We start from the raw sequence: 26,638 nt of genomic DNA, 5'->3' as shown, positions 1-26,638 counted from the left end.
AAAAATCATTTGAAAAAACATGATGGAAAATAATAATAATAATTTAATATTTTTTATACTATTTATAGTACTTGTAATTTTTAATATTATGTTTTTTTAATGTATCAATTGTTATACTAATTTTTTGAAAATAATTATATATTTATAAATAACCACTTTTATTAAATTAAATATCAGAAATGGCCTGATGTTTGACCTGATCAATGGTTTCGTAGTCGTGCAGCGGAACTGTTTGATTATTTTCATAGTTATGTATGGCCTGTTGGTGACTCCTTCTAAATGTTTCGGTAGGTATTATCACTTGGAACAGACGCTTCTCTATGTTGAACACAATCTTTTTGATACTACAGTAAAATCATTATTAGATAATAGACAGAAAAACAAACAATCATTTATAAAATTAATAGTATTTTTCCAATTATTTACAGCATCTGTACAGTAGTTCATTGTACTGTACAGTTAGTTACCTGAGATATAAGCCCACAATAAGCACAGTTATGACGGCAATGACAAACGTATTGACTACTGATAGTATGTCCACTCGTTTGCATTGGTTGTCGGTTTCCTGTGAAACGGCCAGTGCTGGTTGACTACTATCACGTGAGCTCAGACATCTGTAGCCATGTTTGACAGTGCTGACCGGTACACACAAGTGTCGGGCCGGACATTTATGTCCGATACACCGGTTGCGAACTGTTGGTTCCAGTATGGGATCAGCAATTTTGAAGTCATAGATACGCTGGCGATTAATATCGATCGGTTTGTTGTAGTAAAAGTGAGATTCAGAATATTTACGGCTCATTTCTGGAGCACTGGTAGTATAAAACAATATCTCTGCTCTATCTATGCCTAACTCGAGCTCTGGTATCCTATATATTAGTCGTTCATTTGCCAGATATAGGTCGCCGTTCAATACAAACATATTGTGAATCGATTGTAATAAGAATCGTGAAGTCATATAAAGTTTTTCATCGGCACCGTTGAAGTCAATTGATAGCAGCGAATGATCGGTAATATCAATAAAGTAATACCTTTCCCATTGATAGTCAATTGTCAGATGAAACACTTGACGTGAACTTCGGTAAACTGTTGACTGATTTGTTCCGTCCAAATGGCATTGTACGAGACCCGAGATGCCGGCACCGATTTGACTCCATATGAGTGTCAACTTTAGCCGATTTAGACGCAAATCGCGGGCCATTTCAGTGTTCAACTCGATTATTGTGTAGACATTATTGTCGCCACCATCGGCGGTGTGACCATCATCAGTGACTGTCATTACATTGATTGCCGGGAACTGTATATCAATCCAATACAGTAGACCATGAATCCAGTCGTAGACCATATTATATGGTTTGACATTCAAATTAATTTTGCGTTCAATTAAATCTTGAAAAATAAAATAATTAATTTTATCAATTACTAAAATAAATTACCGGTAATTATAAAAAAATATATTATTTTTCTACATTCAATTATACTGTAAGAATCCATTGAATAATAGCTAATATCTTCAATGGTTTGATTGTCATCAATAGTTATGATAGTATTGGTGGCTGATATAAAATATCGTGATCTAGAACCTATAAAATAATTTTCAAAAATTAATAAACTTAATAAAAAATTTATATATTTATTTAAATTAATTCATAGATTCAATAGATAACATCACCACAAAAAAACACTTACCCATCATTTTAGTTTTTAATGATATATAAAAATAATTATTATCACATTGGATATTTGATTCATATTTGACTAACAATTTATTAGTAGTAGCCTGGATCAATTTAGGTGATGGCAATTGATCAGTATCTTCAAAATCAACAATTAAAGTGCTTTTATTATTATTATTATTACTATCCATTTGATAAATACTAAGTTTGCATTGCTGGCCAATTAATTTGAAATAGTAGTTAAATATGAATATTATTATCACTTGACTATCACTGACATAGTCGGGCATATTTATTGTCCAATAATAGGTTACATTGTAAAAGTTATCCGGATTAATTGGTGATATTATAGCTGATCCATTGGGACTATTGATGATAGTACTGAAATCTATATTTAGCAAATTATTTAAATAGTTAACATCAAATTATCTTAACTAATACTAATAGTAATACTAATTGTAATCAACTAATATTTTATAAATAACTATTATACCATAATTTATGGCATCATATGTTATGTTAAATCCAGTGCCCAGTGATGTCGGTCCCGATGTTAACACCAGTAGTAAACTGTTTGTATGCGATATAAGATTGAACGGCTCGTGTTGTTGTTGTTGATGATGATGACCATCACCGCCACTAAACACACCTAACACTGGATCACTGGCCCACACACCGTCATAGACGGTTAGCCGATCATTGGGATGACTGTCAAGTTTATTGATTGATAGTTTTATACGATAACCCTGTTTAACATTTATACTCCATTTGCACACCCAGTTAGCCGGATAGGTACCAACTGGACTAAATGGAGTTACTATATCACCATGATCATCTACATATTGACCACCACATTCTAATATTTTTAAAAATATTTTTTTTATTAATTATTATCATATTAGATATTTAAAAAAAATAATAATAATACCTTACCTTGATCACTTGAAATACTATGAATATGTTGAATTAAAACTAATATAATAATAACAATAATAATTTTTGCTAAACTAATATAATAATGATTTAGTTTAAACATGATCAAACAAAATAATTTGATGACATTACTAATTAAAAAAAATAATATTATTGTTTATTGATTTTTTAAAAAATTTATTAATAAATTAGATCATCAACTTTTGTAGATTTATATAAAAATTATATCAATTGGTTATATCATTTAAAATACTATATTTTTTTTAATTGAATGAATGAATAAAATCTTATCAATAGTTTTTTCTCAAGTCTAATATCATTATAAAAATATTGTAACATTATATTTGATATTATATTTTAATTAAAACATAATTTTCAAAAAATAAATCAATTATTATATAATTTTTAAAAATAACACAATTATTATATAACTAAAAAAAATATTTAACAATAATTGTGATAATTAATAATTATGACAAACTAAAGAAATTAATTAAATTAATATTAAAAAACATTTGACAAACACTTATTAATAGACAGTAAAACTTTTGTATTTGAAAATTACATGCGACTGAATAATGAAAACTATCAATAAAATAATTTTTGTTAACTTTATTTTGTAAACTATTAATATTATATACAATAAACAAACGATAAAAATAAAGTCATTTCAGAGGAAAAATCAAATTTCTTATAACATAAACAAACAGTGTTTCAAACAGGAATTGTAATTCAAAATATAAATTTCAATGTTTTTTTTACTAATGGGTTATATATTATAATAATATTATAACTGTATATGTATTACTACTGTATAGTATATAGTAGTATATACTATCATATTTAAACTAGTGATTAAAAAAAATTAGTAAAACATAAATATATGATTCAATAATAAAATTGATAATATTTATAATTTCGACAAATAATACTAATATATATTAAATTTTGAAATTTTTATTTATTTATTAATTATTAATTATCTTAGAATCTTAATATCAGAACTATTTAGAAATAATTTTTTTAATTATTTTATTAATTCATTGATAGGATTGACAACTTTTCTCGATTTGACATACATTTCCCGTATGTGTTTGCGATCGTAAATGTTTTGATCTATCATTTTATCGACAAAAGCTTCGCTAAATCGACGCAAATGCGAAAAATACAGATCCAGTAGCCTATCATCGGTAAGGGCTCGACTCAACAGTCCATCCCATTCACTGGTAGACAGTTCTGTCATCCGATAGCTTTCGCGGGCCGAATAACCAACTGTCCATTTTGGACGCACCTGACGGCCATCGATATTGTCTTGAGTTACATTTGTATAATACATTGTAAAATCAAACGGCTTTCCCTAATGATATATATATATATATATAATTAATTTATACAAAGAAAAAAATATCTTTAAAAACTAACTGTGCCGTCCAATTGAAACACCCGATAGCCGGCATTATGATAGGCCCAGGGTGTAACACTCGGCCCAACATAGCCGTGTCCAATAGGATAGGTAGCATTGGTGGTGGCGTTTTTATTATACAATATGACAATCTCGTCATTGTGTGTATGTCCAAAATATGACCCAACCAACAGATGCTCATACCGTTCCACAATACGAAAATAGTTGTCTGTCCATGCCAGATAACAGTCCCGATACTCGTACGGTGGTACGTGAGCTACAGGTGCACAATTTTTTAAACAGTTTTTTATAAATATTTTTTTCAATTAATATATTGTTTGTTTACTGATTATCATAGCATAGATGCCGTCACTTTCGGCACTGTCCAATTGGTCGATAAGCCACTGAAGCTGACCGTCCGGATCGACTGGACTGTAGGCAATCCAATAGTTCCGGTGTTGACATATGTTGTTGTTTAGGACAACAATTTTCAGACCTTTGTTAATCATTGCAGAATAATAGCCACCCGTTGTAAATGACTTGCGATTGGCTTCAGATGTACCGATCCATTGGTGCCAATAGTTGTCGGCCAGTGTTTCGTACAACCAATTCATGGAAAACGTACCGTTTGAGTCCACTGATGCTACATATGGGACATATCTATACAGTATATAATCATTTATTAGTCTTTAACTTAAGTGATTACACTGTTGTGATTACAAATAATATTATCTATTTTTACAGTTAATGCTTAATTAATGCTTAATTACAACTAAATATTATTGCCAACTAATTGTGTAACACAAAAGAAAATATATGTAATTTTTTAATCATCATAACTACTGTAGTGTTTAGTACTGTAATTCACTCCCTTTTAATAATATTACAGATTAATTAACAGCTTAGTTGCAATTGATAAGTATCGGTGCTGTAATTGATAATACCTGTGCTCTGATTTAACCAACAAAAAAAACAACAGTACTTACAGATTAAAGGGATGTGGTTCGTGATTGCCTAAACAGGGATAGACCGGTATTTTGGGACCAAATGCTGACCGCACCGTATCGGTCATCAACGAAATTGATCGCAAATTAATTTCTCGGGTACTGTTCCATTCGTCGTGCGGTGTATTATCGCCCGTCCAGATAACAAAATCGAGGTCCCGGTGCTGTTCGGCCATATGTCTGATCGAGTCGTCGGCAAATTCGAGCGACGCATCGCACAAGAATCGGCTTTCGGCCCAAACACCGGCCGAATGATTGTGACCGTAGGACGTACTCCGACAGCACACCGATTCATCGCACAAGGAGTTAGAGCCCGGTGTGTACCACAGATCCATATGCGTGTCGGTCAGGTGTAGCATTTTTAGCGATTTACCTGTACTGTCGACTATAGGACGAAATTGTTTGCGTTCGGGTAGTGGTAGCTTCCAGAGCACCTGGATTTTATTTTTGGTAGAGATAAAATAAATTATGTATATGTGCTAAAGCTTGTACTGTATTAATATAATAATAATCTTACATTATGTGTTAGGGGAACACCTAAATAGTGCATACAGTTTGGATGAAACAGTACACCACAAACTTCGGGCACAGTTAGCTTGGAATTTTGTATGACATACAGTAGATGGTCGGTTAGCCGTTCAATAATTCCAAGACATAGTCTTTCGGTACTCAAATGTTTGGTATCCCTTTCCTCTCGACAATAGTGTATCGATGCACGTTTAACAGTATCCGGATCTGTGACCCATTGTCTCATATAGGATATGCTAGCATTACAGGACCGACATGATTGTTGATCATTGGGTGCACCATCGATGGCGAGTACCAGTGCTACAAATAGCTAGAAATTTTACGATAATTATAATAATACTGTATTATGATTTTTAAAAAAATTAATAAATACAAACTAATAATAATAATAATAATAATAATACCTTAACAGTTTCGGTATCATTGAGACGATCATCAATTAAATCAATATTAAAATCATAATTATTTACTTCAAGACAATTAAATGGTATAAATAATACTGAAATACTAAAAATTAGTAGATTTAGTTTACCAAACATTTTTTAAAAAAAATAAAATAATAATAATATTATTAAAATTTTAATTAATATAAAACTAATATGCTACTACATATAATGTGTGTTAATAATAATAAAAAATATATATCATTAGTATTTTACTTTAGTGTAGTTAATAATAATTTTTTCAAACAACCTTAGTATGCAAGCTTATATAGTATTAGTTCAAATGTCAATATAGTTTATTTTTTTATTGATTTATTGATATTTGTTAATTAAATAAATGCAATAAAGTTACTAATAATAATAATTGTATAATAGTAAGATACTAATAATTGATTATCAAATGTTATCAAAAATTGATGGATTTAATAGAATTATTAGAAATTTAGTACTAATACAGTATTTTACAGTAGAATATACCAAATAATTTTTATAACTTTTTAGATTTAGTAATATTGCTATAATATTAGAAATATTATTTATTTAGTTTTTATAGTATTAATTTTTAGATATGATAATATTATATTTAAAATAACTATAGGCCTTAAAAATTTAGAAAGTTTTTAATAATATTTCTAATATTCAATAGTTTTAAATCATAATTTATCATAAATAATATTGATGATTATTATTACATAAATATTTAAAAAAAATAATTGTTTTATTATGGAGTTATATGATAATCAAAATTATATATATATATATATTAACATATACAATAACATTAATTACATCAGTTAGCATAATTATTTATTATCCATGTCCATTATTATTATCATCACCATCACCGTCAATAACATTAGCTTTAATATGATAAATATGATGTCCATAGCTATTATATGACTGACTTTTATGATATTTCCAATAATATAACAGCACTATAAATATAACTGATGCCACTAAGCTAACAGCTAATATTGCAATAGTGGCCAGGTAGGCAACATGATTATGATGATCATCTACTTGTCTATCCAATTGATGTACCGGAGCCGGTGATGGTGTCAATTGTTGTTGTCGTTCAACAAATAGCCAGTTATATTCAGGATGTCCACTATAGTTGAATTCTGGTGACGGTTTTAGACATTGTATTTGATTGTCTTTAGTCTCACGGTTAGGATAATCACCAAAACCTTAATATAATTTTTAAAATATTTATAATTAAATATGAAAATAAATAATAATAAATGAAATTAAAATTAGTATATGAAAAAATAATGATTCATTATTGTTATTTACTATATATAATATATGCCATACATACTACAATCTTTATTGTAGATAAAATAGTAGCCATGGTAATCTGATCTGGCTAACTTAATATAATGTGAATTGAGTCCATGTCTCATATTAACCCAACCTAAATGGTCCATCGGATCTAACCGATGATGTAATATATTGCACGACTTGTTTGGCCTTTCGTAGGCTGTTCCCGTAGTCGGCAACCAAACTAGCCATCGACCGCTTTTCCGATTTTGTACGGCATAGTAGGTCTCAGTAAATATCGGTAATTTTTCCAAACTATTTTTATCAATTAATTGTTCACGTTTTGTTGATGATATATTAATTTTTAAACAAATTATTAATAGAAAAATAAATTGATTGACAATCATTTTTTTTGAAATATTTATAATAAGTTTTAAATTTTTTTAACTTTATTATATATTATTTAAATTTACTAATAAAAATTAATAAATAAATATTAGTATACAATTTATATTGTATATTCATAATATTAAATAATTATTGTTTAATTAATGTTAATTAATATTTACAGTAGTATTGAATCATTGGTTTTTTATAATGTATATATTAAATAAATATATACAAATTGATATCTTATATTTAAAAAAAATTATTTACACCAAAATTATGTGTATGTTTGTAAAAATTAAGTGTATATGTATATAATTTATATATATATATATATATATATAAAAAATTAAATTTTAAATATTATCTATAATTTCATTAACAGTAGTTTTCTAAGTTGTCAATTATATAAATAGTATTTTTTGTTTGGTTAATATTATGCATTTCAATTTATGCATGAATTTCAGTATTTACATAAATATTTATCAGATAAGTTTTTTTTAAAATAATCAAATTAATTATATACTAATAAAGTACTTTTAATAAATAATATAAATATTTTTTTAATGATCTTGAACTTGGTATTATAAATTTTAATAATTGTGTAGACTTTTTATGAAAACAACTACATAATTATTTATATATATACAGTATATAATTTTAAAAAATAATCTAACATACAGTAGATTTTAATTTATAGATAATTTGCACAATTAATTATAGTTATTATTGTTTAGTATAAATGTTTTTTCATTGACTATCAATATTATCAGTGTCCTATACAATGATAAACTGGTTGACTATAGCCTGTTATCTGATTGATTGGGATTTAAATTTTAAATAATAGATTATAATAGCTATAATCAATGCCAACATTATAACCATCATTATTTAATTATATATCTATCCGAAATTATTGTACTGGCGGTTCATCCAATTGATCTACCGGTGTTGATGGCTGGTTACGCTGATGGGTCATCCAATTTATCTACCGGTGCTGATGCTTATTGTTGATCAACAAACAGCCAGTTATATTCAGAAGTTGTACTATAATTTAATATTTGAGTTGAGCACCTTAATTTATAGTTATAGTTAAAGTGCATTTTTAAAGATTATTTCTAATACATTATTAATAATTATAATAATAATAATTTTAGTCTAATATTATAAATGAATTTGTTATTTAAATATTAATTAATATACTATAAACAGTTCATGAATTTAGATAAATATTATCAGATAATTTTATTTAATTAAAATTTTTAAATATTAATTAACAAAATATGATATAATAATTTCATAAATATTTTTTTTGTTTGTTCTTGATCTTAGTATTAAAAATTTCAATAATAATTATATAAAATTATTTAAAACTATTAGATATTTATAAACTACAGTAGTTACCTGTATATAAATAATAATATTTTTTAGCTGCTAGTTTATTTACACAGTTAGTTTTTGTTGTTGTTGTTGGTTAGTATACATGTTTATTATTAGCTGTCAATAGTATCAGTGTCTTTTACATGATAAATATGTTGACTATAGCTTGTTGATTGAAAGCGTTCAAATTTAAAATAGTAGATTACAATAGCTATAATCAATGACAATAGTATGACCATCATTACAATAATAGTAACTATAAATCCTAAATGATTGTGCTGGTAGTGGTGGTCATCCAATTGATATACCGGTGCTGATGATGGTAATTGTTGTTCAACAAATAGCCAGTTATATTCAGGATCTGCACTATAATTGTATGTATCGTACGACGGTTTTGTGCATATTATTTGATAATCATTACTCTCTTTGTTTGGATAATCACCAGAATCTTAATAATATTTTTTTTAAAAAATAATAATTAATTAATTTATAATAATAAATTTTTAAATAGTTATTAAAAAAATAATTTAATACACATACGACAATCTTTATTGTAGATAAAATAGTAGCCCTGATAATCTGATCTGGCTAATTTAATATGATGTGAATTGATACCGTGCCTCATATTGGTCCAACCAAAATGATCCATCGGCGCTGCTAACCAATGATGAAACATATTCACTGATTTGTTAGACATTTTGTAGGCCGTTCCCGTACTGGGCAACCATAGTAGCCATCGACCAGTTTTCTGGTTCTGTACGGCATAATAGGTGTCCATAAATATTGGTAACGGTTGATGACTATTGCGATCAAATAACGGTTCCCGTTGTGGTGATGATGATGATTGTATGCTTGTTGCCGATGATATGGCGGATAAATTAATTATTATACATAATATTAATAAAAATACAATATATGGATTCATATTTAATAAATATAATTTTTTTGTTAAAAATTGTTTTACAAAAAAAAATAATATTTTTTAAATAGTAATTATATTTATACTATGAATTTAAAATTGTAAAACTTTGCATTAATATAAAAATATTTTACAATATTATTAAACATTTTAATATTTAGTTAAATATTTATATGCTTTATATATTTTTAAAAAAAAGTTAAGTCTACTTGTTTATATTTTTCTTAAAAATTATTGGCAAAACATTATCAATAATTTTATGTTATTTTTAAATGTAATTGTTTGTCATTTTCTGTTTAATTATCATTAAATGATAAATCTGCATAAATGATACAAGATAAGTTTTTAAATAGTAAAATTTAGATAACCTTGAAATATTATTTAAATATTCATAATTATAACTAATATGTTTTGATACTATTGTATGTTAAAAACTATAAGTTATTTATTTATCGTTTACTTGCAGAATTATAAATTAACTAAAAATATTTATTATGTTAATTAACATTTGTTTAGTTTTTATTTAAAGTTTGACAATTATAAATACTTATATAGAAATATATAAAAATAAATTAAGTCAACAAGCTAAAAAATTAGAAAACAATTTCAATTTTTAAATAATATTTATAATACTTAATACACATAATAAATATTTAATATACTAAAGATTGACAATTTATAAAAAATAATGTCAAATTATGATTAATGTTTTGCAAGCTATTACTTGCTGTGATCATAAATTGCTAAACATTGATCATCATAACAATTATTGTCAATAGTTTTCTGTTAAATAATAAATATAAATATAAAATTTTTCCGTTAATTTATAAAACAAATTTTTTTTTATAATTGTATTTTTTTAGTCTATCGTGTGCTATAAAAGTGATATAAATTTTACAAAATTTTCCTTAAAATGATCTACTTATCTTAGGGTCCTTTTGATTAAAAAATATTTTGATTATCTTGATGTGAATGTAAATTATATTTTTGCTTTTAATACAATAAGTAATCATGATAGCTAATAATTTTACAGCTAATATTGTTATGATTATAATGCAAACAATATCTATAATTGTCATTGATTGGCATTAATGTTTTATATATATATATAAATATAAATATATATAATTATTAATATACACCTCAATAGTTGGTATCCATTATATTTGATTATCTAAAGAATCTTATTATTATTATTTATGTATAAATTTACATCATAATGTATTATTATTTTAATAATAAAATTAATAAATTTAATTAATTAATTATATTTAATTAATAAACAGAAATATCAAGTAATAATTATATATAAATAAAAATAATTTTTATGTTGTTGATAATGTTTATTACAATTAACCAATATTATAATTAAGCAAATAATATAATAAAAAATAGTAATATAACTATAAATTGTTTCTATTTAATAAAAAAATTATTTATATTTAATCAAGCATTGAATAAATATATATTTATTATTAAAATAGTATTTTATTTAAATTTATTTTCTCTAACATTAGATCTCATCATTTGCCAGTAATTTTTGTTTTCAATGTTAAATACAGTAATCTTGTTGTTGTTGTTATTATTATTAGATGATACTATTGATGCTTGTATTTTATTTAGACTAATATTTTGAACATTTGTATTTATAAATTTTGTTAACTTAACTAGATACAAAAAATTGAATCCAAACCATAGACCAAACAAACTGGCTATCATACATAAATATTCTACCATGGTCATTTTAATGTTGATTTCAATATAGATGGTCGGATCAAATGATTGTTGAATATATAGTTGATATCTTAGATAATATTTATTTAATGTTTTATCGATACGAAAATATTCATAATAACAAACAATACGATTACGGCATTGAATTAAACATTTATGTTTATAGTTTGTTATATTAATTGAATTAATTTGTTTCAATTTTAGCTGGCTAGTCAAATTATAACTATAGAGTAGTGTATAGTTATTTTGTGTATCCAAACGATACAATTGATCAATACATTGATCGATACAATTGTTTAGATCGCTGCTAAACATACACCTATTAGTATTGGCCCAATTGATGGCATAATTATTAATAATAATAGTACGCCTATAGTATATATCGTAATTATCGACTAATGCTAGAAAATTGTCCATGTGCAATGTATTAATTTTTGTCGATTGATCATGTACAGATAGAAAATAATTACCTTTATCAAAAAATGCTAGTAGTCTCAATCTTAAATTGACTACTGTTTTCAGATTATCTAGTTTAAGTAGTTTATTATTATTATTTTTATCATGATGATTATGATAATAATAATAATCATCATTATTCATATTATTGGCAAATATTGTTAGACATATATAGTCATAACCAATAGCTACGGTATAATTAGCTAATTGGGTACAATTTAACGGTTGTTTTCTAGTAATATAATCATAGATTGAACAACTAAGCCATGTATCTATCGGTTCCATTAGATTTGTTTGTTCATTGATTGTCAAATAATTTTTATTATAACTTTTATAGACATATTCTTGAGATAATAATTCATCTTTTAGACCACAAACAGTAATACCGGGCAATAATAGGCTGTCCTCTGTATGGTATCTAACATTTGTAACGGTATGATAGCTAAAGTAAATGCCACTCAATCGATACGTTTGATAAATACAACCCAACATACATAAGAAATAGTATAGTATTTTCAATAATAGTTTATTGTATTTCATTATTTTATTTAGTTATAATTATTAGAGACTTATTTGAACAGAAAAAACTAATTTTATCTATATATTGACCAACTTTTTATAAACTGAAATACTTAAAAATAAATTATTTTTATATATCAATATATTAATATAAAAATTAAAATAATATTACATTTATTTATATACTGTATGAATGTATACTAAAACTTTTGTCTTATATTACATAACATATTATTTAAATTTTTATTAATATATTTTTACATTATTACAAAACTTATTGCTGTTTTATAATTACTGTATAAATTGATATATATATTGATATATATATTTTTAATTAGTTTGATTGTTATTATAATTAGTGTATTTATTAATAAGTTATTATTATTTAAATTATTCTTATTGTATTTTTAATTAATATCATTTAGCTACTGTATTATATTAATAATATTATATTATTAATTAAACATATTCTATGCTAATTTATTTTAAATACTATTATAATTAAATTCAATCAAAAGATTTTAAATAATATTATGAATACTAAAATGTTTTTTAGCTAATATTTTATACATTATTATAATAATTTAAAAAATATTATTTAGCAGTATATGATATAATATATTCATATTTAATATTTATAAATAACATATTTTTTTATCTTGAAATTAGTATTATAAAATTCAATAATTATTAAAATTGTTAAAAACTATTACATAATTATTTACTTCATATAATAATTTAAATTATTTATTTAGTTAATAAAATATTAATTACATGAATTTCACTATTTAATTGATCATGAATAACAATATAGAATATATTAATAATTAATTATAATTATATTTATAAATTTTTAAAATTAGAATATAAATTTTAATAATTAAAATTGTTGAAAATTAATAAATATAACAAACTAAAAATGTAATATAATATCTATACAATAGCATACTAAATAGTTTATTTGCACAGTTAGTTTTTTTTAATACTGTAGTTTCTCTCATTAACTGTCGATAATATCAGTGTCCTTTACATGATAAACAGTTTGACTATAACTTGTTGTATGATTGGGTTTAAATTTCAAATAGTAGACTACATTAGCTATAATCGATGCCAATAGTATGACTATTATTATAATAATAGTAACAATATAGTCGAAATGATTGTGCTGCGGGTGGTAATGGTCATCCAATTGATATACCGGTGCTGATGATGGTAATTGTTGTTCAACAAATAGCCAGTTATATTCAGGGTGTGCAATATAATTTAATATACCTGCAAAACTTGAACACACTATTTCATAATCATTATTCTCTTTAATTGGATATTCATCAGGCTCTTAATAATAATAATAATTAATAAATTATTATTATAATAATAATAATAATTAATAAATTATTATTATAATAATAATACTAAATAATAAAATTGTAGACATACGACAATTTTGACTGTAGATAAAATAGTAGCCCTGGTAATCTGATCGGGATAATTTAATATTATTTGAATTAATACCATGTCGCATGTTGATCCAACCTAGATAATTTGTCGGCTCTAACCAATGATAAAACATATTCACTGTTTTGTTAGACCATTTGTAGGCCGTTCCCGTTTTGGGCAACCATAGTAGCCATCGACCAGTTTTCTGGTTCTGAACAGTATAATAGGTTTCGGTAAATATTGGTAACGGTTGATGACTATTGCGATCAAATAACGGTTCCCGTTGTGGTGGTGGTGATGATGATGGTATACTTGTTGGCGATGATATGGTGGATAAATTAATTATTATACATAATATTAATAAAAATACAATATCTAGATTCATATTTAATAAAAATAATTTTTGCTAAAAATATAATAGTTTTATAAAATTTAATTACTATTTTTTTAAATACTATTATATTTATAATATGTGATTAAAAATTGCAATAATTTTCATTAATAAATGAAATGCTTTATCACATCATTGTTATATAGTATAATATTAATACATTTATTTAAAATTTATTTAAATATCAGATTTATATATGTTATATAATATGTGTTATATATTTAATATGATATTTTCAAGTCTACATGTTTATATTTTTCTTAAAAATTATTTCAAAAATATAATCAATAATAATTATAATTGTTTCTAATTTTTTGTTTAATTATTATTAAATTATAAATCTAGATAAATTATACATGATTAAGTTATTGTGATTATTATGATTATTGTTACTATTTAGATTACATTGAAATATTATATAAATCTAAGTTAATTACTAAACAATAACAAATATTTCTTATATTAAGTAAAATTAAATTATATTTTATAAAATATTTGCTTATATTATGAATTTTATATTTAAAATATTCACAATTAAACTTTTATTGACGATTATTTGATTTTTATTTAAATATTTATATTATAAATACAGTACTATATATTTAAAAATGTATAATTTTCAATTATGTTTATATAATTTTTTTTTGGTGTTTTTCCAAGCTATTACTTGCTCTGATCGTAAATTGCTAAATAATTATCAACAAATTGGTAATAGTTTTCTGTTAGATAATATATATTATTATTTAGATTTCTATTTTTCACGAACTCCTATATGTTTTTATAATGTTTTTGCTTAATATATATATATATAAATAGGCAGTCAATTAATTTTGCGTCGCGTAATTTTTTGAATAACTTGAACTTTAAGAGATAATTTAATTCTGTAAAATACATTTAAGAATATCATTTCGATCTGACTTAATAGACACGCAATCACAAAACTAGGATGACCAGATATACAAAATATTGTGACCAAATAAAATGACGTTATTTATAAATATTATTTATATTTATTAGATGATCTTTTCAATAATATTACTGTCTAAAAAGAAAATTTTAATATGTTAACTAGTTTTCGAAATAATTGAATTTGAATATAAATTATAATATCAAATTACAATAGTGTGATTTATATTATAATTCGATTATTTCGAAAACTAGACATAATAAAATTTAGTTTTTAGAATTAGTAATATAATTGAAAGGTTCATCTAATAAACATATACAATCCATAAATAACGTTATTTTTATATTAGACTATTTTATATAATATTATTTGACAAACTTAACAAGTCATAAAAATAAAACTACCCATCTGATTTAGATGATTCTTTTTTATATAATACTATTATTTCTTCACTACAAATTTTGCATGTCATAATTAATTTGTCAGTTGTAGTTTGACCTGTAGCATAGTGTCTTTCGTTTGTCCCGATATTGTGTATATCTGGTCATCCTAGTTTTGTGATTGCGTGTATATTAAGTCAGGTCGATATGATAATCTTAAATGTATTTTACAGAATTAAATTATCTCTAACCGTTCAAAAGGTATTCAAAAATTACGCGACGCAAGATTAATTGACTGACTCCTTATATTTTTATAAATTTATATAATTGAATTTTATAAATAAATATTTACATTACATAACATTGTTTCAGATAAAAAAATATATAATTTATTTCACAATTAGAATTAGTATTAATAGTTTTTATTTTTATTTTAATTGTTTAATAAAGTATATCCTTTAATTAATGATTTTATAAAATTTCAAAAAATAAATAGTATTATGATTTTGATATAACTTTTATATATCACTTCATACAATAGCAATTGATATTATAATAATATTTTATATTTTTTTATATAAAAATATTATTTATAAACTAATTGTTAATGATAATTTTAAAAACAAAATGTATATAATATTACAATAAGTGTTTTAAAATAATATTTATGTTGTTATTACTGAAAATAGTTTTTAATAAAATATATCTTATGACTAATAATTTTTTTTAAATTAAATAAATGTTTGTTTTTTCAATACATTTTTTAAATTTTTACTTTCAATATTTTTAATGTCGTAAAAATTGGTAAAAACTTGTTGTTTATAAAAATATATTTGTTAATTATTTTTTTTATTAAAGTTTCACTACTATAATAATTTTTATCAATATAGTTTTTCTATTTTTTGTTTGTTTTTTAGTTTCATATTAAGTTTTAATAAACAAATTTCTAATATTTTTATTTTTAATTATTAATGATTTTAATAAAATAAATTATATTTTTTTATATATTAGTTACTGATTATTATTTATTGATAATTACTACATATTAGTTATAGTATTAACTATATATTAGTTATAATAATAATAATAATAATAATAATAATAATAATAATAATAATAATAATAATAATAATAATAATAATAATAATAATAATAATAATAATTAATAAATTATTATTATAATAATAATACTAAATAATAAAATTGTAGACATACGACAATTTTGACTGTAGATAAAATAGTAGCCCTGGTAATCTGATCGGGATAATTTAATATTATTTGAATTAATACCATGTCGCATGTTGATCCAACCTAGATAATTTGTCGGCTCTAACCAATGATAAAACATATTCACTGTTTTGTTAGACCATTTGTAGGCCGTTCCCGTTTTGGGCAACCATAGTAGCCATCGACCAGTTTTCTGGTTCTGAACAGTATAATAGGTTTCGGTAAATATTGGTAACGGTTGATGACTATTGCGATCAAATAACGGTTCCCGTTGTGGTGGTGGTGATGATGATGGTATACTTGTTGGCGATGATATGGTGGATAAATTAATTATTATACATAATATTAATAAAAATACAATATCTAGATTCATATTTAATAAAAATAATTTTTGCTAAAAATATAATAGTTTTATAAAATTTAATTACTATTTTTTTAAATACTATTATATTTATAATATGTGATTAAAAATTGCAATAATTTTCATTAATAAATGAAATGCTTTATCACATCATTGTTATATAGTATAATATTAATACATTTATTTAAAATTTATTTAAATATCAGATTTATATATGTTATATAATATGTGTTATATATTTAATATGATATTTTCAAGTCTACATGTTTATATTTTTCTTAAAAATTATTTCAAAAATATAATCAATAATAATTATAATTGTTTCTAATTTTTTGTTTAATTATTATTAAATTATAAATCTAGATAAATTATACATGATTAAGTTATTGTGATTATTATGATTATTGTTACTATTTAGATTACATTGAAATATTATATAAATCTAAGTTAATTACTAAACAATAACAAATATTTCTTATATTAAGTAAAATTAAATTATATTTTATAAAATATTTGCTTATATTATGAATTTTATATTTAAAATATTCACAATTAAACTTTTATTGACGATTATTTGATTTTTATTTAAATATTTATATTATAAATACAGTACTATATATTTAAAAATGTATAATTTTCAATTATGTTTATATAATTTTTTTTTGGTGTTTTTCCAAGCTATTACTTGCTCTGATCGTAAATTGCTAAATAATTATCAACAAATTGGTAATAGTTTTCTGTTAGATAATATATATTATTATTTAGATTTCTATTTTTCACGAACTCCTATATGTTTTTATAATGTTTTTGCTTAATATATATATATATAAATAGGCAGTCAATTAATTTTGCGTCGCGTAATTTTTTGAATAACTTGAACTTTAAGAGATAATTTAATTCTGTAAAATACATTTAAGAATATCATTTCGATCTGACTTAATAGACACGCAATCACAAAACTAGGATGACCAGATATACAAAATATTGTGACCAAATAAAATGACGTTATTTATAAATATTATTTATATTTATTAGATGATCTTTTCAATAATATTACTGTCTAAAAAGAAAATTTTAATATGTTAACTAGTTTTCGAAATAATTGAATTTGAATATAAATTATAATATCAAATTACAATAGTGTGATTTATATTATAATTCGATTATTTCGAAAACTAGACATAATAAAATTTAGTTTTTAGAATTAGTAATATAATTGAAAGGTTCATCTAATAAACATATACAATCCATAAATAACGTTATTTTTATATTAGACTATTTTATATAATATTATTTGACAAACTTAACAAGTCATAAAAATAAAACTACCCATCTGATTTAGATGATTCTTTTTTATATAATACTATTATTTCTTCACTACAAATTTTGCATGTCATAATTAATTTGTCAGTTGTAGTTTGACCTGTAGCATAGTGTCTTTCGTTTGTCCCGATATTGTGTATATCTGGTCATCCTAGTTTTGTGATTGCGTGTATATTAAGTCAGGTCGATATGATAATCTTAAATGTATTTTACAGAATTAAATTATCTCTAACCGTTCAAAAGGTATTCAAAAATTACGCGACGCAAGATTAATTGACTGACTCCTTATATTTTTATAAATTTATATAATTGAATTTTATAAATAAATATTTACATTACATAACATTGTTTCAGATAAAAAAATATATAATTTATTTCACAATTAGAATTAGTATTAATAGTTTTTATTTTTATTTTAATTGTTTAATAAAGTATATCCTTTAATTAATGATTTTATAAAATTTCAAAAAATAAATAGTATTATGATTTTGATATAACTTTTATATATCACTTCATACAATAGCAATTGATATTATAATAATATTTTATATTTTTTTATATAAAAATATTATTTATAAACTAATTGTTAATGATAATTTTAAAAACAAAATGTATATAATATTACAATAAGTGTTTTAAAATAATATTTATGTTGTTATTACTGAAAATAGTTTTTAATAAAATATATCTTATGACTAATAATTTTTTTTTTTAAATTAAATAAATGTTTGTTTTTTCAATACATTTTTTAAATTTTTACTTTCAATATTTTTAATGTCGTAAAAATTGGTAAAAACTTGTTGTTTATAAAAATATATTTGTTAATTATTTTTTTTATTAAAGTTTCACTACTATAATAATTTTTATCAATATAGTTTTTCTATTTTTTGTTTGTTTTTTAGTTTCATATTAAGTTTTAATAAACAAATTTCTAATATTTTTATTTTTAATTATTAATGATTTTAATAAAATAAATTATATTTTTATATATTAGTTACTGATTATTATTTATTGATAATTACTACATATTAGTTATAGTATTAACTATATATTAGTTATAATAATAATAATAATAATAATAATAATAATAATAATAATAATAATAATAATAATAATAATAATAATAATAATAATAATAATAATAATAATAATAATAATAATAATAATAATAATAATAATAATAATAATAATAATAATAATAATAATAATAATAATAATAATAATAATAAATTATTATTATAATAATAATACTAAATAATAAAATTGTAGACATACGACAATTTTGACTGTAGATAAAATAGTAGCCCTGGTAATCTGATCGGGATAATTTAATATTATTTGAATTAATACCATGTCGCATGTTGATCCAACCTAGATAATTTGTCGGCTCTAACCAATGATAAAACATATTCACTGTTTTGTTAGACCATTTGTAGGCCGTTCCCGTTTTGGGCAACCATAGTAGCCATCGACCAGTTTTCTGGTTCTGAACAGTATAATAGGTTTCGGTAAATATTGGTAACGGTTGATGACTATTGCGATCAAATAACGGTTCCCGTTGTGGTGGTGGTGATGATGATGGTATACTTGTTGGCGATGATATGGTGGATAAATTAATTATTATACATAATATTAATAAAAATACAATATCTAGATTCATATTTAATAAAAATAATTTTTGCTAAAAATATAATAGTTTTATAAAATTTAATTACTATTTTTTTTAAATACTATTATATTTATAATATGTGATTAAAAATTGCAATAATTTTCATTAATAAATGAAATGCTTTATCACATCATTGTTATATAGTATAATATTAATACATTTATTTAAAATTTATTTAAATATCAGATTTATATATGTTATATAATATGTGTTATATATTTAATATGATATTTTCAAGTCTACATGTTTATATTTTTCTTAAAAATTATTTCAAAAATATAATCAATAATAATTATAATTGTTTCTAATTTTTTGTTTAATTATTATTAAATTATAAATCTAGATAAATTATACATGATTAAGTTATTGTGATTATTATGATTATTGTTACTATTTAGATTACATTGAAATATTATATAAATCTAAGTTAATTACTAAACAATAACAAATATTTCTTATATTAAGTAAAATTAAATTATATTTTATAAAATATTTGCTTATATTATGAATTTTATATTTAAAATATTCACAATTAAACTTTTATTGACGATTATTTGATTTTTATTTAAATATTTATATTATAAATACAGTACTATATATTTAAAAATGTATAATTTTCAATTATGTTTATATAATTTTTTTTGGTGTTTTTCCAAGCTATTACTTGCTCTGATCGTAAATTGCTAAATAATTATCAACAAATTGGTAATAGTTTTCTGTTAGATAATATATATTATTATTTAGATTTCTATTTTTCACGAACTCCTATATGTTTTTATAATGTTTTTGCTTAATATATATATATATAAATAGGCAGTCAATTAATTTTGCGTCGCGTAATTTTTTGAATAACTTGAACTTTAAGAGATAATTTAATTCTGTAAAATACATTTAAGAATATCATTTCGATCTGACTTAATAGACACGCAATCACAAAACTAGGATGACCAGATATACAAAATATTGTGACCAAATAAAATGACGTTATTTATAAATATTATTTATATTTATTAGATGATCTTTTCAATAATATTACTGTCTAAAAAGAAAATTTTAATATGTTAACTAGTTTTCGAAATAATTGAATTTGAATATAAATTATAATATCAAATTACAATAGTGTGATTTATATTATAATTCGATTATTTCGAAAACTAGACATAATAAAATTTAGTTTTTAGAATTAGTAATATAATTGAAAGGTTCATCTAATAAACATATACAATCCATAAATAACGTTATTTTTATATTAGACTATTTTATATAATATTATTTGACAAACTTAACAAGTCATAAAAATAAAACTACCCATCTGATTTAGATGATTCTTTTTTATATAATACTATTATTTCTTCACTACAAATTTTGCATGTCATAATTAATTTGTCAGTTGTAGTTTGACCTGTAGCATAGTGTCTTTCGTTTGTCCCGATATTGTGTATATCTGGTCATCCTAGTTTTGTGATTGCGTGTATATTAAGTCAGGTCGATATGATAATCTTAAATGTATTTTACAGAATTAAATTATCTCTAACCGTTCAAAAGGTATTCAAAAATTACGCGACGCAAGATTAATTGACTGACTCCTTATATTTTTATAAATTTATATAATTGAATTTTATAAATAAATATTTACATTACATAACATTGTTTCAGATAAAAAAATATATAATTTATTTCACAATTAGAATTAGTATTAATAGTTTTTATTTTTATTTTAATTGTTTAATAAAGTATATCCTTTAATTAATGATTTTATAAAATTTCAAAAAATAAATAGTATTATGATTTTGATATAACTTTTATATATCACTTCATACAATAGCAATTGATATTATAATAATATTTTATATTTTTTTATATAAAAATATTATTTATAAACTAATTGTTAATGATAATTTTAAAAACAAAATGTATATAATATTACAATAAGTGTTTTAAAATAATATTTATGTTGTTATTACTGAAAATAGTTTTTAATAAAATATATCTTATGACTAATAATTTTTTTTTTAAATTAAATAAATGTTTGTTTTTTCAATACATTTTTTAAATTTTTACTTTCAATATTTTTAATGTCGTAAAAATTGGTAAAAACTTGTTGTTTATAAAAATATATTTGTTAATTATTTTTTTTATTAAAGTTTCACTACTATAATAATTTTTATCAATATAGTTTTTCTATTTTTTGTTTGTTTTTTAGTTTCATATTAAGTTTTAATAAACAAATTTCTAATATTTTTATTTTTAATTATTAATGATTTTAATAAAATAAATTATATTTTTTTATATATTAGTTACTGATTATTATTTATTGATAATTACTACATATTAGTTATAGTATTAACTATATATTAGTTATAATAATAATAATAATAATAATAATAATAATAATAATAATAATAATAATAATAATAATAATAATAATAATAATAATAATAATAATAATAATAATTAATAAATTATTATTATAATAATAATACTAAATAATAAAATTGTAGACATACGACAATTTTGACTGTAGATAAAATAGTAGCCCTGGTAATCTGATCGGGATAATTTAATATTATTTGAATTAATACCATGTCGCATGTTGATCCAACCTAGATAATTTGTCGGCTCTAACCAATGATAAAACATATTCACTGTTTTGTTAGACCATTTGTAGGCCGTTCCCGTTTTGGGCAACCATAGTAGCCATCGACCAGTTTTCTGGTTCTGAACAGTATAATAGGTTTCGGTAAATATTGGTAACGGTTGATGACTATTGCGATCAAATAACGGTTCCCGTTGTGGTGGTGGTGATGATGATGGTATACTTGTTGGCGATGATATGGTGGATAAATTAATTATTATACATAATATTAATAAAAATACAATATCTAGATTCATATTTAATAAAAATAATTTTTGCTAAAAATATAATAGTTTTATAAAATTTAATTACTATTTTTTTAAATACTATTATATTTATAATATGTGATTAAAAATTGCAATAATTTTCATTAATAAATGAAATGCTTTATCACATCATTGTTATATAGTATAATATTAATACATTTATTTAAAATTTATTTAAATATCAGATTTATATATGTTATATAATATGTGTTATATATTTAATATGATATTTTCAAGTCTACATGTTTATATTTTTCTTAAAAATTATTTCAAAAATATAATCAATAATAATTATAATTGTTTCTAATTTTTTGTTTAATTATTATTAAATTATAAATCTAGATAAATTATACATGATTAAGTTATTGTGATTATTATGATTATTGTTACTATTTAGATTACATTGAAATATTATATAAATCTAAGTTAATTACTAAACAATAACAAATATTTCTTATATTAAGTAAAATTAAATTATATTTTATAAAATATTTGCTTATATTATGAATTTTATATTTAAAATATTCACAATTAAACTTTTATTGACGATTATTTGATTTTTATTTAAATATTTATATTATAAATACAGTACTATATATTTAAAAATGTATAATTTTCAATTATGTTTATATAATTTTTTTTTGGTGTTTTTCCAAGCTATTACTTGCTCTGATCGTAAATTGCTAAATAATTATCAACAAATTGGTAATAGTTTTCTGTTAGATAATATATATTATTATTTAGATTTCTATTTTTCACGAACTCCTATATGTTTTTATAATGTTTTTGCTTAATATATATATATATAAATAGGCAGTCAATTAATTTTGCGTCGCGTAATTTTTTGAATAACTTGAACTTTAAGAGATAATTTAATTCTGTAAAATACATTTAAGAATATCATTTCGATCTGACTTAATAGACACGCAATCACAAAACTAGGATGACCAGATATACAAAATATTGTGACCAAATAAAATGACGTTATTTATAAATATTATTTATATTTATTAGATGATCTTTTCAATAATATTACTGTCTAAAAAGAAAATTTTAATATGTTAACTAGTTTTCGAAATAATTGAATTTGAATATAAATTATAATATCAAATTACAATAGTGTGATTTATATTATAATTCGATTATTTCGAAAACTAGACATAATAAAATTTAGTTTTTAGAATTAGTAATATAATTGAAAGGTTCATCTAATAAACATATACAATCCATAAATAACGTTATTTTTATATTAGACTATTTTATATAATATTATTTGACAAACTTAACAAGTCATAAAAATAAAACTACCCATCTGATTTAGATGATTCTTTTTTATATAATACTATTATTTCTTCACTACAAATTTTGCATGTCATAATTAATTTGTCAGTTGTAGTTTGACCTGTAGCATAGTGTCTTTCGTTTGTCCCGATATTGTGTATATCTGGTCATCCTAGTTTTGTGATTGCGTGTATATTAAGTCAGGTCGATATGATAATCTTAAATGTATTTTACAGAATTAAATTATCTCTAACCGTTCAAAAGGTATTCAAAAATTACGCGACGCAAGATTAATTGACTGACTCCTTATATTTTTATAAATTTATATAATTGAATTTTATAAATAAATATTTACATTACATAACATTGTTTCAGATAAAAAAATATATAATTTATTTCACAATTAGAATTAGTATTAATAGTTTTTATTTTTATTTTAATTGTTTAATAAAGTATATCCTTTAATTAATGATTTTATAAAATTTCAAAAAATAAATAGTATTATGATTTTGATATAACTTTTATATATCACTTCATACAATAGCAATTGATATTATAATAATATTTTATATTTTTTTATATAAAAATATTATTTATAAACTAATTGTTAATGATAATTTTAAAAACAAAATGTATATAATATTACAATAAGTGTTTTAAAATAATATTTATGTTGTTATTACTGAAAATAGTTTTTAATAAAATATATCTTATGACTAATAATTTTTTTTTTTAAATTAAATAAATGTTTGTTTTTTCAATACATTTTTTAAATTTTTACTTTCAATATTTTTAATGTCGTAAAAATTGGTAAAAACTTGTTGTTTATAAAAATATATTTGTTAATTATTTTTTTTATTAAAGTTTCACTACTATAATAATTTTTATCAATATAGTTTTTCTATTTTTTGTTTGTTTTTTAGTTTCATATTAAGTTTTAATAAACAAATTTCTAATATTTTTATTTTTAATTATTAATGATTTTAATAAAATAAATTATATTTTTTTATATATTAGTTACTGATTATTATTTATTGATAATTACTACATATTAGTTATAGTATTAACTATATATTAGTTATAATAATAATAATAATAATAATAATAATAATAATAATAATAATAATAATAATAATAATAATAATAATAATAATAATAATAATAATAATAATAATAATAATAATAATAATAATAATAATAATAATAATAATAATAATAATAATAATAATAATAATAATAATAATAATAATTAATAAATTATTATTATAATAATAATACTAAATAATAAAATTGTAGACATACGACAATTTTGACTGTAGATAAAATAGTAGCCCTGGTAATCTGATCGGGATAATTTAATATTATTTGAATTAATACCATGTCGCATGTTGATCCAACCTAGATAATTTGTCGGCTCTAACCAATGATAAAACATATTCACTGTTTTGTTAGACCATTTGTAGGCCGTTCCCGTTTTGGGCAACCATAGTAGCCATCGACCAGTTTTCTGGTTCTGAACAGTATAATAGGTTTCGGTAAATATTGGTAACGGTTGATGACTATTGCGATCAAATAACGGTTCCCGTTGTGGTGGTGGTGATGATGATGGTATACTTGTTGGCGATGATATGGTGGATAAATTAATTATTATACATAATATTAATAAAAATACAATATCTAGATTCATATTTAATAAAAATAATTTTTGCTAAAAATATAATAGTTTTATAAAATTTAATTACTATTTTTTTTAAATACTATTATATTTATAATATGTGATTAAAAATTGCAATAATTTTCATTAATAAATGAAATGCTTTATCACATCATTGTTATATAGTATAATATTAATACATTTATTTAAAATTTATTTAAATATCAGATTTATATATGTTATATAATATGTGTTATATATTTAATATGATATTTTCAAGTCTACATGTTTATATTTTTCTTAAAAATTATTTCAAAAATATAATCAATAATAATTATAATTGTTTCTAATTTTTTGTTTAATTATTATTAAATTATAAATCTAGATAAATTATACATGATTAAGTTATTGTGATTATTATGATTATTGTTACTATTTAGATTACATTGAAATATTATATAAATCT

The 26,638-nt window shown here is 21.6% G+C and overlaps 4 protein-coding genes and 1 long non-coding RNA gene across 5 annotated transcripts; all 5 read right to left on the bottom strand.

The window, feature by feature from the left end:
- Positions 1 to 82: 82 nt before the first annotated feature.
- Positions 83 to 2,712, bottom strand: LOC128959694 (uncharacterized). Its single transcript, XM_054305696.1, has 6 exons — positions 2,610 to 2,712; positions 2,170 to 2,532; positions 1,690 to 2,064; positions 1,470 to 1,583; positions 468 to 1,389; positions 83 to 344 (listed from the first exon to the last, which is right to left on the bottom strand). The coding sequence occupies exons 1-6, from the start codon at positions 2,710 to 2,712 to the stop codon at positions 167 to 169; spliced, it is 2,055 nt and encodes a 684-aa protein (XP_054161671.1). The 3' UTR covers positions 83 to 166.
- Positions 2,713 to 3,636: 924 nt separating this feature from the next.
- Positions 3,637 to 6,046, bottom strand: LOC128959840 (sphingomyelin phosphodiesterase-like). Its single transcript, XM_054305859.1, has 6 exons — positions 5,948 to 6,046; positions 5,533 to 5,853; positions 4,998 to 5,449; positions 4,358 to 4,671; positions 4,032 to 4,288; positions 3,637 to 3,966 (listed from the first exon to the last, which is right to left on the bottom strand). The coding sequence occupies exons 2-6, from the start codon at positions 5,767 to 5,769 to the stop codon at positions 3,637 to 3,639; spliced, it is 1,590 nt and encodes a 529-aa protein (XP_054161834.1). The 5' UTR covers positions 5,770 to 5,853; positions 5,948 to 6,046.
- Positions 6,047 to 6,796: 750 nt separating this feature from the next.
- Positions 6,797 to 7,586, bottom strand: LOC128959838 (uncharacterized). Its single transcript, XM_054305855.1, has 2 exons — positions 7,305 to 7,586; positions 6,797 to 7,173 (listed from the first exon to the last, which is right to left on the bottom strand). Exons 1-2 carry the CDS (start codon positions 7,411 to 7,413, stop codon positions 6,797 to 6,799), a joined length of 486 nt encoding a protein of 161 aa, XP_054161830.1. The 5' UTR covers positions 7,414 to 7,586.
- Positions 7,587 to 8,988: 1,402 nt separating this feature from the next.
- LOC128959949 (uncharacterized) lies at positions 8,989 to 9,875 on the bottom strand. Its single transcript, XM_054305989.1, has 2 exons — positions 9,554 to 9,875; positions 8,989 to 9,461 (listed from the first exon to the last, which is right to left on the bottom strand). Exons 1-2 carry the CDS (start codon positions 9,789 to 9,791, stop codon positions 9,127 to 9,129), a joined length of 573 nt encoding a protein of 190 aa, XP_054161964.1. The 5' UTR covers positions 9,792 to 9,875; the 3' UTR covers positions 8,989 to 9,126.
- A 4,218-nt stretch (positions 9,876 to 14,093) lies between these two features.
- On the bottom strand, positions 14,094 to 26,145 carry LOC128959918 (uncharacterized). The gene is made up of 5 exons (XR_008484587.1): positions 25,821 to 26,145; positions 22,844 to 23,154; positions 19,943 to 20,253; positions 16,972 to 17,282; positions 14,094 to 14,389 (listed from the first exon to the last, which is right to left on the bottom strand). It is a non-coding gene; the product is annotated as an uncharacterized LOC128959918 (long non-coding RNA).
- Between the last annotated feature and the right edge of the window lie 493 nt (positions 26,146 to 26,638).

This window comes from Oppia nitens, unplaced genomic scaffold (assembly GCF_028296485.1).
Source record: "Oppia nitens isolate AA-2021 unplaced genomic scaffold, nextdenovo-longstitch-racon4-pilon3 scaffold4_pilon_pilon_pilon, whole genome shotgun sequence".
NCBI classification, from domain to species: domain Eukaryota; kingdom Metazoa; phylum Arthropoda; class Arachnida; order Sarcoptiformes; family Oppiidae; genus Oppia; species Oppia nitens.
The sequence above is the reverse complement of the archived record's forward strand: the minus strand, read 5'-3'. Positions and strand labels throughout refer to the sequence as shown.

What these genes read in the sequence shown, in the direction of transcription:
- LOC128959838 (XM_054305855.1), bottom strand. Translation starts at nt 7,413, where the DNA reads ATGGACCATTTAGGTTGGGTTAATATGAGACATGGACTCAATTCACAT. An exon ending in TATCTACAATAAAGATTGTA is followed by an intron (nt 7,174 to 7,304) that starts GTATGTATGGCA and finishes AATTATATTAAG; the next exon opens with GTTTTGGTGATTATCCTAAC.
- LOC128959949 (XM_054305989.1), bottom strand. Translation starts at nt 9,791, where the DNA reads ATGGACACCTATTATGCCGTACAGAACCAGAAAACTGGTCGATGGCTA. An exon ending in TATCTACAATAAAGATTGTC is followed by an intron (nt 9,462 to 9,553) that starts GTATGTGTATTA and finishes AATATTATTAAG; the next exon opens with ATTCTGGTGATTATCCAAAC.
- LOC128959694 (XM_054305696.1), bottom strand. Translation starts at nt 2,712, where the DNA reads ATGTTTAAACTAAATCATTATTATATTAGTTTAGCAAAAATTATTATT. An exon ending in TAGTATTTCAAGTGATCAAG is followed by an intron (nt 2,533 to 2,609) that starts GTAAGGTATTAT and finishes TAAAAATATTAG; the next exon opens with AATGTGGTGGTCAATATGTA. An exon ending in TTCTTACAGTATAATTGAAT is followed by an intron (nt 1,390 to 1,469) that starts GTAGAAAAATAA and finishes TTATTTTTCAAG; the next exon opens with ATTTAATTGAACGCAAAATT.
- LOC128959840 (XM_054305859.1), bottom strand. Translation starts at nt 5,769, where the DNA reads ATGAGACAATGGGTCACAGATCCGGATACTGTTAAACGTGCATCGATA. An exon ending in GTGTTCCCCTAACACATAAT is followed by an intron (nt 5,450 to 5,532) that starts GTAAGATTATTA and finishes AATAAAATCCAG; the next exon opens with GTGCTCTGGAAGCTACCACT. An exon ending in TGTTTCAATTGGACGGCACA is followed by an intron (nt 3,967 to 4,031) that starts GTTAGTTTTTAA and finishes ATATATCATTAG; the next exon opens with GGAAAGCCGTTTGATTTTAC.